At 44.7% G+C, this 12648-nt stretch overlaps 1 protein-coding gene across 1 annotated transcript in view; it reads left to right on the plus strand.

Moving 5' to 3' along the window:
* col4a4 (collagen, type IV, alpha 4) overlaps positions 1-12648 on the plus strand; it is a 73189-nt gene that overhangs the window by 36361 nt on the left and 24180 nt on the right. Inside the window, exons 5-15 of the mRNA XM_033630846.2 lie at positions 8862-8996; positions 9197-9241; positions 9339-9455; positions 9738-9806; positions 10444-10479; positions 10878-10940; positions 11151-11186; positions 11837-11878; positions 12111-12191; positions 12375-12419; positions 12555-12617. Of these exons, the coding sequence (XP_033486737.2) occupies positions 8862-8996; positions 9197-9241; positions 9339-9455; positions 9738-9806; positions 10444-10479; positions 10878-10940; positions 11151-11186; positions 11837-11878; positions 12111-12191; positions 12375-12419; positions 12555-12617 (732 nt within the window). The remainder of the gene's footprint in view (positions 1-8861; positions 8997-9196; positions 9242-9338; positions 9456-9737; positions 9807-10443; positions 10480-10877; positions 10941-11150; positions 11187-11836; positions 11879-12110; positions 12192-12374; positions 12420-12554; positions 12618-12648) is intronic.

Here is a 12648-nt window from a genome sequence, read left to right on the forward strand (position 1 = left end):
CTTTCTTTCTTTTTTGTTTCTTTCTTTCTTTCTTTCTTTCTTCCTTTCTTTCTTTCTTGTTTCTTTCTTTCTTTCTTTCTTTCTTTCTTTTTTCTTGTTTCTTTCTTTCTTGTTTCTTTCTTTCTTTTTTCTTTCTTTCTTGTTTCTTTCTTTCTGTCTTTCTTTCTTTCTTTCTTTTTTCTTTCTTGTTTCTTTCTTTCTTTCTTTCTTATGTCTTTCTTTCTTTCTTTCTTTCTTTTTTCTTGTTTCTTTCTTTCTTGTTTCTTTCTTTCTTTCTTTCTTGTTTCTTTCTTTCTTTCTTTCTTTCTTTCTTTCTGTCTTTCTTGTTTCTTTCTTGTTTCTTTCTGTCTTTCTTTCTTTCTTTCTTTCTTTTTTCTTTCTTGTTTCTTTCTTTCTTTCTTTCTTGTTTCTTTCTTTCTTTCTTTCTTGTTTCTTTCTTTCTGTCTTTTTTGTTTCTTTCTTTCTTTCTTTCTGTCTTTCTTTCTTTCTTTTTTCTTTCTTGTTTTTTTCTTTCTGTCTTTCTTGTTTCTTTCTTTCTTTCTTTCTTTCTTTTTTCTTTCTTGTTTTTCTTTCTTGTTTCTTTCTTTCTTTCCTTTTTCTTTCTTTCCTTTTTCTTTCTTGTTTCTTTCTTTCTGTCTTTCTTTCTTTTTTCTTTCTTGTTTCTTTCTTTCTGTCTTTCTTTTTCTTGTTTCTTGTTTCTTTCTTTCTTGTTTCTTATTTTATTTTCATCATTCTTTCTGTCTGTTATTTTTACTTTCTTTTGTAATTTTATTTTTTGTTCTTTCTTTCTTTGTTCTTTCCTTCATTCTTCATTCATTATACCATCTATCTGTCTTTCTTACTAGTGTGTGTTAGTATTTGTGTAATGTGTGTGTGTGTGTGTGTGTGTATTGTTGTTGTTGTCGTTGTGTCACACTGCCCTCCTGTGGTCAGGCACCAACACAGCGTGTTTCTAACAGATGGCCCATCCAACAGTGTGGATGGTTGTTGTTGGTTCATCACATCCTGATGGTTGTTGTGTTCGTACAGTCTGAACACAAAGATAACAAAGATCATGGCTCACATCAGAAGATATCAATATATTTGATACATAATCAATACCTCTGTTAATCTGAAAGATTCCTGTGTGTGGATTCAGCCTGAGTCAGAGTGAAAAGTTCCCAGACAGTTACAAAATTCTGTAAAAAGCTTCGATCACGTGCTGTAACTTTTTTTTATCATTCATCATCATCGTTATCAGGTTCTGTCAGCTTTGTTCAGCTTCCACTCTGTACTGTCAGGTTCTATCAGGGTCTACAGGATCAGGTTTTATCAGGCGTTGTCAGGTTCTATCAGGGTCTACAGGATCAGGTTTTATCAGGCGTTGTCAGGTTCTATCAGGGTCTACAGGATCAGGTTTTATCAGGCGTTGTCAGGTTCTATCAGGGTCTACAGGATCAGGTTTTATCAGGCTCTGTCAGGTTCTATCAGGGTCTACAGGATCAGGTTTTATCAGGCGTTGTCAGGTTCTATCAGGGTCTACAGGATCAGGTTTTATCAGGCGTTGTCAGGTTCTATCAGGGTCTACAGGATCAGGTTTCATCAGGCTCTGTCAGGTTCTATCAGGGTCTACAGGATCAGGTTTTATCAGGCTCTGTCAGGTTCTATCAGGGTCTACAGGATCAGGTTTTATCAGGCGTTGTCAGGTTCTATCAGGGTCTACAGGATCAGGTTTTATCAGGCTCTGTCAGGTTCTATCAGGGTCTACAGGATCAGGTTTTATCAGGCTCTGTCAGGTTCTATCAGGGTCTACAGGATCAGGTTTTATCAGGCGTTGTCAGGTTCTATCAGGGTCTACAGGATCAGGTTTTATCAGGCGTTGTCAGGTTCTATCAGGGTCTACAGGATCAGGTTTTATCAGGCTCTGTCAGGTTCTATCAGGGTCTACAGGATCAGGTTTTATCAGGCTCTGTCAGGTTCTATCAGGGTCTACAGGATCAGGTTTATTCAGGCTCTGTCAGGTTCTATCAGGGTCTACAGGATCAGGTTTATTCAGGCTCTGTCAGGTTCTATCAGGGTCTACAGGATCAGGTTTTATCAGGCTCTGTCAGGTTCTATCAGGGTCTACAGGATCAGGTTTTATCAGGCTCTGTCAGGTTCTATCAGGGTCTACAGGATCAGGTTTTATCAGGCTCTGTCAGGTTCTATCAGGGTCTACAGGATCAGGTTTATTCAGGCTCTGTCAGGTTCTATCAGGGTCTACAGGATCAGGTTTTATCAGGCTCTGTCAGGTTCCATCAGGGTCTACAGGATCAGGTTTTATCAGGCTCTGTCAGGTTCTATCAGGGTCTACAGGATCAGGTTTTATCAGGCTCTGTCAGGTTCCATCAGGGTCTACAGGATCAGGTTTTATCAGGCTCTGTCAGGTTCTATCAGGGTCTACAGGATCAGGTTTTATCAGGCTCTGTCAGGTTCTATCAGGGTCTACAGGATCAGGTTTTATCAGGCTCTGTCAGGTTCTATCAGGGTCTACAGGATCAGGTTTTATCAGGCTCTGTCAGGTTCTATCAGGGTCTACAGGATCAGGTTTTATCAGGCTCTGTCAGGTTCTATCAGGGTCTACAGGATCAGGTTTTATCAGGCTCTGTCAGGTTCTATCAGGGTCTACAGGATCAGGTTTATTCAGGCTCTGTCAGGTTCTATCAGGGTCTACAGGATCAGGTTTTATCAGGCGTTGTCAGGTTCCATCAGGGTCTACAGGATCAGGTTTTATCAGGCTCTGTCAGGTTCTATCATGGTCTACAGGATCAGGTTTTATCAGGCTCTGTCAGGTTCTATCAGGGTCTACCGGATCAGGTTTTATCAGGCGTTGTCAGGTTCCATCAGGGTCTACAGGATCAGGTTTTATCAGGCTCTGTCAGGTTCTATCAGGGTCTACAGGATCAGGTTTTATCAGGCGTTGTCAGGTTCTATCAGGGTCTACAGGATCAGGTTTTATCAGGCTCTGTCAGGTTCTATCAGGGTCTACAGGATCAGGTTTTATCAGGCGTTGTCAGGTTCTATCAGGGTCTACAGGATCAGGTTTATTCAGGCTCTGTCAGGTTCTATCAGGGTCTACAGGATCAGGTTTATTCAGGCTCTGTCAGGTTCTATCAGGGTCTACAGGATCAGGTTTTATCAGGCATTGTCAGGTTCTATCAGGGTCTACAGGATCAGGTTTTATCAGGCATTGTCAGGTTCTATCAGGGTCTACAGGATCAGGTTTTATCAGGCTCTGTCAGGTTCTATCAGGGTCTACAGGATCAGGTTTTATCAGGCTCTGTCAGGTTCTATCAGGGTCTACAGGATCAGGTTTTATCAGGCTCTGTCAGGTTCTATCAGGGTCTACAGGATCAGGTTTTATCAGGCTCTGTCAGGTTCTATCAGGGTCTACAGGATCAGGTTTTATCAGGCTCTGTCAGGTTCTATCAGGGTCTACAGGATCAGGTTTATTCAGGCTCTGTCAGGTTCTATCAGGGTCTACAGGATCAGGTTTTATCAGGCTCTGTCAGGTTCTATCAGGGTCTACAGGATCAGGTTTTATCAGGCTCTGTCAGGTTCTATCAGGGTCTACAGGATCAGGTTTTATCAGGCTCTGTCAGGTTCTATCAGGGTCTACAGGATCAGGTTTATTCAGGCTCTGTCAGGTTCTATCAGGGTCTACAGGATCAGGTTTTATCAGGCGTTGTCAGGTTCCATCAGGGTCTACAGGATCAGGTTTTATCAGGCTCTGTCAGGTTCTATCAGGGTCTACAGGATCAGGTTTTATCAGGCGTTGTCAGGTTCTATCAGGGTCTACAGGATCAGGTTTTATCAGGCGTTGTCAGGTTCTATGAGGATCTACAGGATCAGGTTTTATCAGGCTCTGTCAGGTTCTATCAGGGTCTACAGGATCAGGTTTCATCAGGCTCTGTCAGGTTCTATCAGGGTCTACAGGATCAGGTTTTATCAGGCGTTGTCAGGTTCTATGAGGATCTACAGGATCAGGTTTTATCAGGCGTTGTCAGGTTCTATCAGGGTCTACAGGATCAGGTTTTATCAGGCTCTGTCAGGTTCTATCAGGGTCTACAGGATCAGGTTTTATCAGGCTCTGTCAGGTTCCATCAGGGTCTACAGGATCAGGTTTTATCAGGCTCTGTCAGGTTCTATCAGGGTCTACAGGATCAGGTTTCATCAGGCTCTGTCAGGTTCTATCAGGGTCTACAGGATCAGGTTTCATCAGGCTCTGTCAGGTTCTATCAGGGTCTACAGGATCAGGTTTCATCAGGCTCTGTCAGGTTCTATCAGGGTCTACAGGATCAGGTTTTATCAGGCTCTGTCAGGTTCTATCAGGGTCTACAGGATCAGGTTTTATCAGGCGTTGTCAGGTTCTATCAGGGTCTACAGGATCAGGTTTTATCAGGCGTTGTCAGGTTCTATGAGGATCTACAGGATCAGGTTTTATCAGGCTCTGTCAGGTTCTATCAGGGTCTACAGGATCAGGTTTCATCAGGCTCTGTCAGGTTCTATCAGGGTCTACAGGATCAGGTTTTATCAGGCGTTGTCAGGTTCTATGAGGATCTACAGGATCAGGTTTTATCAGGCGTTGTCAGGTTCTATCAGGGTCTACAGGATCAGGTTTTATCAGGCTCTGTCAGGTTCTATGAGGATCTACAGGATCAGGTTTTATCAGGCGTTGTCAGGTTCTATCAGGGTCTACAGGATCAGGTTTTATCAGGCTCTGTCAGGTTCTATCAGGGTCTACAGGATCAGGTTTTATCAGGCTCTGTCAGGTTCTATCAGGGTCTACAGGATCAGGTTTTATCAGGCTCTGTCAGGTTCTATCAGGGTCTACAGGATCAGGTTTTATCAGGCTCTGTCAGGTTCTATCAGGGTCTACAGGATCAGGTTTTATCAGGCGTTGTCAGGTTCCATCAGGGTCTACAGGATCAGGTTTTATCAGGCTCTGTCAGGTTCTATCAGGGTCTACAGGATCAGGTTTTATCAGGCTCTGTCAGGTTCTATCAGGGTCTACAGGATCAGGTTTTATCAGGCTCTGTCAGGTTCTATCAGGGTCTACAGGATCAGGTTTTATCAGGCTCTGTCAGGTTCTATCAGGGTCTACAGGATCAGGTTTTATCAGGCTCTGTCAGGTTCTATCAGGGTCTACAGGATCAGGTTTTATCAGGCTCTGTCAGGTTCTATCAGGGTCTACAGGATCAGGTTTTATCAGGCTCTGTCAGGTTCTATCAGGGTCTACAGGATCAGGTTTTATCAGGCTCTGTCAGGTTCTATCAGGGTCTACAGGATCAGGTTTTATCAGGCTCTGTCAGGTTCTATCAGGGTCTACAGGATCAGGTTTTATCAGGCTCTGTCAGGTTCTATCAGGGTCTACAGGATCAGGTTTATTCAGGCTCTGTCAGGTTCTATCAGGGTCTACAGGATCAGGTTTTATCAGGCGTTGTCAGGTTCCATCAGGGTCTACAGGATCAGGTTTTATCAGGCTCTGTCAGGTTCTATCAGGGTCTACAGGATCAGGTTTTATCAGGCTCTGTCAGGTTCTATCAGGGTCTACCGGATCAGGTTTTATCAGGCGTTGTCAGGTTCCATCAGGGTCTACAGGATCAGGTTTTATCAGGCGTTGTCAGGTTCTATCAGGGTCTACAGGATCAGGTTTTATCAGGCTCTATCAGGTTCTATCAGGGTCTACAGGATCAGGTTTTTTCAGGCTCTGTCAGGTTCTATCAGGGTCTACAGGATCAGGTTTTATCAGGCTCTGTCAGGTTCTATCAGTGTCTACAGGATCAGGTTTATTCAGGCTCTGTCAGGTTCTATCAGTGTCTACAGGATCAGGTTTTATCAGGCGTTGTCAGGTTCTATCAGGGTCTACAGGATCAGGTTTATTCAGGCTCTGTCAGGTTCTATCAGGGTCTACAGGATCAGGTTTATTCAGGCTCTGTCAGGTTCTATCAGGGTCTACAGGATCAGGTTTTATCAGGCATTGTCCGGTTCTATCAGGGTCTACAGGATCAGGTTTCATCAGGCATTGTCAGGTTCTATCAGGGTCTACAGGATCAGGTTTTATCAGGCTCTGTCAGGTTCTATCAGGGTCTACAGGATCAGGTTTTATCAGGCTCTGTCAGGTTCTATCAGGGTCTACAGGATCAGGTTTTATCAGGCTCTGTCAGGTTCTATCAGGGTCTACAGGATCAGGTTTTATCAGGCTCTGTCAGGTTCTATCAGGGTCTACAGGATCAGGTTTTATCAGGCTCTGTCAGGTTCTATCAGGGTCTACAGGATCAGGTTTATTCAGGCTCTGTCAGGTTCTATCAGGGTCTACAGGATCAGGTTTTATCAGGCTCTGTCAGGTTCTATCAGGGTCTACAGGATCAGGTTTTATCAGGCTCTGTCAGGTTCTATCAGGGTCTACAGGATCAGGTTTTATCAGGCTCTGTCAGGTTCTATCAGGGTCTACAGGATCAGGTTTATTCAGGCTCTGTCAGGTTCTATCAGGGTCTACAGGATCAGGTTTTATCAGGCGTTGTCAGGTTCCATCAGGGTCTACAGGATCAGGTTTTATCAGGCTCTGTCAGGTTCTATCAGGGTCTACAGGATCAGGTTTTATCAGGCGTTGTCAGGTTCTTTCAGGGTCTACAGGATCAGGTTTTATCAGGCGTTGTCAGGTTCTATGAGGATCTACAGGATCAGGTTTTATCAGGCTCTGTCAGGTTCTATCAGGGTCTACAGGATCAGGTTTCATCAGGCTCTGTCAGGTTCTATCAGGGTCTACAGGATCAGGTTTTATCAGGCGTTGTCAGGTTCTATGAGGATCTACAGGATCAGGTTTTATCAGGCGTTGTCAGGTTCTATCAGGGTCTACAGGATCAGGTTTTATCAGGCTCTGTCAGGTTCTATGAGGATCTACAGGATCAGGTTTTATCAGGCGTTGTCAGGTTCTATCAGGGTCTACAGGATCAGGTTTTATCAGGCTCTGTCAGGTTCTATCAGGGTCTACAGGATCAGGTTTTATCAGGCTCTGTCAGGTTCTATCAGGGTCTACAGGATCAGGTTTTATCAGGCTCTGTCAGGTTCTATCAGGGTCTACAGGATCAGGTTTTATCAGGCTCTGTCAGGTTCTATCAGGGTCTACAGGATCAGGTTTCATCAGGCTCTGTCAGGTTCTATCAGGGTCTACAGGATCAGGTTTTATCAGGCGTTGTCAGGTTCCATCAGGATCTACAGGATCAGGTTTTATCAGGCTCTGTCAGGTTCTATCAGGGTCTACAGGATCAGGTTTTATCAGGCTCTGTCAGGTTCTATCAGGGTCTACAGGATCAGGTTTTATCAGGCTCTGTCAGGTTCTATCAGGGTCTACAGGATCAGGTTTTATCAGGCGTTGTCAGGTTCCATCAGGGTCTACAGGATCAGGTTTTATCAGGCTCTGTCAGGTTCTATCAGGGTCTACAGGATCAGGTTTTATCAGGCGTTGTCAGGTTCTATGAGGATCTACAGGATCAGGTTTTATCAGGCGTTGTCAGGTTCTATCAGGGTCTACAGGATCAGGTTTTATCAGGCTCTGTCAGGTTCTATCAGGGTCTACAGGATCAGGTTTTATCAGGCTCTGTCAGGTTCTATCAGGATCTACAGGATCAGGTTTTGTCAGGCGTTGTCAGGTTCTATCAGGGTCTACAGGATCAGGTTTTATCAGGCTCTGTCAGGTTCTATCAGGGTCTACAGGATCAGGTTTTATCAGGCTCTGTCAGGTTCTGTCAGGGTCTACAGGATCAGGTTTTATCAGGCTCTGTCAGGTTCTATCAGGGTCTACAGGATCAGGTTTCATCAGGCTCTGTCAGGTTCCATCAGGGTCTACAGGATCAGGTTTCATCAGGCTCTGTCAGGTTCTATCAGGGTCTACAGGATCAGGTTTCATCAGGCTCTGTCAGGTTCTATCAGGGTCTACAGGATCAGGTTTTATCAGGCGTTGTCAGGTTCTATCAGGGTCTACAGGATCAGGTTTCATCAGGCTCTGTCAGGTTCTATCAGGGTCTACAGGATCAGGTTTCATCAGGCTCTGTCAGGTTCTATCAGGGTCTACAGGATCAGGTTTCATCAGGCTCTGTCAGGTTCTATCAGGGTCTACAGGATCAGGTTTCATCAGGCTCTGTCAGGTTCTATCAGGGTCTACAGGATCAGGTTTTATCAGGCTCTGTCAGGTTCTATCAGGGTCTACAGGATCAGGTTTCATCAGGCTCTGTCAGGTTCCATCAGGGTCTACAGGATCAGGTTTCATCAGGCTCTGTCAGGTTCCATCAGGGTCTACAGGATCAGGTTTCATCAGGCTCTGTCAGGTTCTATCAGGGTCTACAGGATCAGGTTTTATCAGGCTCTGTCAGGTTCCATCAGGGTCTACAGGATCAGGTTTTATCAGGCTCTGTCAGGTTCTATCAGGGTCTACAGGATCAGGTTTTATCAGGCTCTGTTTACAGTACCAGGTAGTGTGCAGTTATTTGAATATTAATCTTGATTGTTATTTCTTGGCTTCCTACTATTAAATGAACATGATCGACTGCAATATTGACTTTTAAGATATCAAATGAAGAGCTGCTGCTGTGCACGCACCCAAGGATTGTCTGTCAGAACGTTGGCAATGAGCCCTTCACTAGGTGGATTAATTATTATTCATTCACAGACAAGGACATTTAAACTTAGTGATACAGATACACAAACATGATGTCGGACATGTCAAGCACATGGAATAGTTTCAAAGTGTACAGTTGGAAGCTCACTGAAGCATCCATGCACAAAAACTGGTATTCAGGACAGCCCGAGATTAGATCTCTAATAGTTTTGTTTGTTTCCTGCAGGGGCCTCCAGGTCTTCTGGGGCGGCAGGGCCCTCAGGGGCCTCCGGGCTTTCCAGGCCCTCAGGGGCCTCCAGGACAGAAGGGCCAGAGAGGAGACGAGGGGCCGACAGGAGCTGTAGGACTGAAAGGAGACTCGGTGAATAAACATGGTTCTGTTGGAAACATGGTGGTTCTGTTTGTTCTGTAACTACATCATTCTGACCTGAAGACAAGATGGCCGACACTCTGATGTGCACTGATGGCATCTGTTTTCCTGATTAAAGCTCTAAAGTTCTAACAGTCGGTCTGTTGTGACTCAAAACCACAGCTACAGTTTAACTCTGTCTGTTGTTTCAGGGAAGTGTCGGCGTTCCAGGTTTTCCGGGTATAGAAGGAGTTCCGGTAAGAAGCCCCGCCCTCTCAACTTCTCAGCTGCTCTGATTGGCCCAAATGTAGCAAGATCAAAGGTCAGACTGTGAGCATGTCTTTGTGTGTTTAGGGTCACCCGGGTCCGGCTGGCGGACCTGGATTTCCAGGTCTGGATGGATGTAACGGAACCAGAGGACAAAAAGGAGGACCTGGATTTCCAGGAAGACCGGGACCTGATGGAGAACAGGTCAGAGTCACTGATCGATCATAACATACATTGAATGTTTGACGCAGTCAGGCTTTAGCTTGTGGTTTTAGACATTATTAAATTTGTAATAATTCTTTCTTTTTTTAATCATCAGACTCCAAGGAGGTTTCTGATTTTAGATTTTAGAAATCAAAACCTCCTTGAACGTAGAAGACTTTATCTCATTTAACAGTACGGAAGATGTTTGAGCACTACAATGTACTGCAATACATGCTGTGTAGTTTTATGTCATCACCATGGTAACAGTGTTTTATTCTGCAGGGTTTTGCAGGACCGAAGGGGTTTCCAGGAGATCCAGCAGTCTACTACATACAGTACCCTGGAATACCTGTAAGCAATATAAGTATGCTCGTACTGTCAGTATCGACCAGTACTTGCAGCTCTATGCTCCACTAGAGACCACAGATTATGGGATGTTTGGATGGTCTGAGTGTTTGTTTCTGTTCATGTTTTCCTCTCTGTCACCGAGCACATTTGCCGTATAGTACTTGTGCTGTATAGTTATGCTGCCACATAAAGAGAAGCTCTTCATTCATTCATTTTCCATAACTGCTCATCCTGTTAGCAGTTGTGGGGCTGGAGCCTATCCCAGCTGACACTGGGTGAGAGGCAGGGTTCACCCTGGACAGGTCACCAGACTATCACAGGGCTGACACATAGAGACAGACAACCATTCACACTCACATTCACACCTACGGACAATTTAGAGTCACCAATTAACCTGCATGTCTGTGGACTGTGGGAGGAAGCTGGAGCACCTGGAGGAAACCCACGCTGACACGGGGAGAACATGTCAGAGCACCTGGAGGAAACCCACGCTGACACGGGGAGAACATGCAAACTCCACACAGAAGGGCTCCCCCACCCTGGGTTTGAACCAGAAACCGCCTTGCTACGAGGCAACAATACCAACCACTGCATCACTGCACCGTGAAGATAAACTAATGTTAGTATTTGTGTGTTACAGGGAGACGTTGGCCAAAGTGGACTTCCTGGTCGGCCGGTGAGAACAAACCTTTGACTTCATTACATTTGTGACACTTTTGCATATTTTACTTTCAAAACACATGAACAGTTTTTTTTAAAAATCTGATGCATTTGATTTATATTAAACAACACAACATCTGCTTTTTGAGTAGTTTTAGTCTTTCACGGTGCATTTGTGACAAAATGTGCTAAATATATATATATATTTTAACCTGTTTGGTGCCTTGCTCAGGGGCACTTCAGCAGTGCCTAGGAGGCAAACTGGCACCTCTCCAGCCACCAGTCCACAGTCCATATTTGGTTCGGAAGGGGACTTGATCCGGCCACCTTCTGGAATAAGCTTTTTTTGCACAATGAGTATTTGTACTTGTGTCAGTGGTGTGTAATGTTACTGAACGGTGTCTCGGTCTGCAGGGTGAACGGGGTCTGCCTGGTCCGATGGGAAATGTGGGTACTGCAGGATTGGATGGGACTAATGTGAGTCACAACAAACACACCTGATTCAAATTATTACTAATGATAATAATGACCGTGTTAAGACTTGTAAACGCTCCTCTGAGCCTCAATCCTATTTTCAAGTTCCTCACAGTTATTGTGAAACAGTAAATCCTCTTACATTCAGTCAAAGTACAAACAAATAAATTCTGTTCATACACGTACCCACAATATGTCTGTCTGTGTCTCCAGGGTCTCCCTGGTCTACCTGGCTCCAGAGGTCTACCTGTAAGTATTGTCAGTGGTGGATGTATGTCATAAAGTACATTTAACTGAGCATAGCGTTAGTTCAGGCAGGACACAATGTCAAGCTCAGCTAACATCCCAGCTACATCAGCTGATCTCAAACAGCCAATCAGCTGATGGATCAGCTGGTTGATGGAAGGGAGTCAGCTGATAGATCACATGATTCCTTTCTATGCAACCAATTGACAAATCTCATTCAGGGCGCCCTGTTTAAACTGCTCTGGCCTGCCTACTGTTGCTGCTTCCTCTGCAAGCTGCTTTGCAACCTGCCTCCACCCCAGCTCCTCCTTTTCATACTGTGTCTGACTTATCAATGTCATTTCTGTTTGTCATTGATCCCGGGGGTCTTTGCTTCTGCTCTCCCTGCCTTAGGCTTTCCATGTAGGCGCATGGAAGGGCAGGGAGGTGTGCTCTCTCCACCTTAGGCTTTCTGTGTAGGCCTGAGAGGCCCTAGAACAGAACCATACCACCAAATATAATACTGCAAATGGAAATAAAGTGGTCCTGACTGAACTCTTGCAGTGTACTTTGTGACATACTTGTACTTCACTTGGATATTTCTAAAAATCTGATTACTGATTATCGATCAGAGTGTTTGTACCTGTTGAGGTTGTCGTGTGTTTGTGTTTCAGGGAGAAAAGGGTCGATCTCTGTCTGGACAGAAAGGAGACGAGGTACAAATTTATAAAAGAAAAACAAACAAACAAAAAATTTTATGCAGGAAAACACCTGGAAAACACCTGCAGTGGCATCACTGAGGGGGCGTCACCAGAAAAACAACAGTCAGGCGACTTTAAAGCTTCAGAGAGCAGAACTGAGAGGATTTACCTTTTACTATTATTTTAATGTGAACATTGTCAAAGTCATGTGCAGTAGTAGTATTGCAGTACTGTTTGTGGTCCACAGGGGGATCAGGGCCTCCAGGGGCCTCCAGGACCGTTTGAGTACGTCGACCCTCCAGAAGACCTGTACATTAAAGGAGAACAGGTGAATCATGGTGTCACACAGCCAGTCAGATTACAAGCTCTATACTGTCTAATGCTGTTCTACTGTAAATGACCTAAAACTCTGAACCTGTTCTATGTGATGTTTGTGTGTCCTTGTTCTACTGTGGCTGTTGTGTAGTTCTGGCTCTGTTGGTTCTAATGTTGGGTTCTGTTGATTCTTCAGGGTCCTCGAGGGCCTAAAGGAGTCTGTGGAAGTCAGGGACTGCCGGTAAGTGAAGACATCCGATCAAACCTCTGGAACATCTGGCTCAAGGAACACAGGGTTCCTCTGAACACTGTAATTTTCCTCACATAGTGATTATCGAGAACGTTGAACGTGATGTGATGATTTTTTTGGTTTCAGGGTTTGGACACTCTAAAGGGGATAAAAGGAGAGAAGGGGATTGTGGGATTCCCTGGACCCAGGGTGAGTCACCCTCCCTCTTCATGTTATTGAT

This window comes from Epinephelus lanceolatus, chromosome 4 (genome assembly GCF_041903045.1).
Source record: "Epinephelus lanceolatus isolate andai-2023 chromosome 4, ASM4190304v1, whole genome shotgun sequence".
NCBI lineage: Eukaryota > Metazoa > Chordata > Actinopteri > Perciformes > Serranidae > Epinephelus > Epinephelus lanceolatus.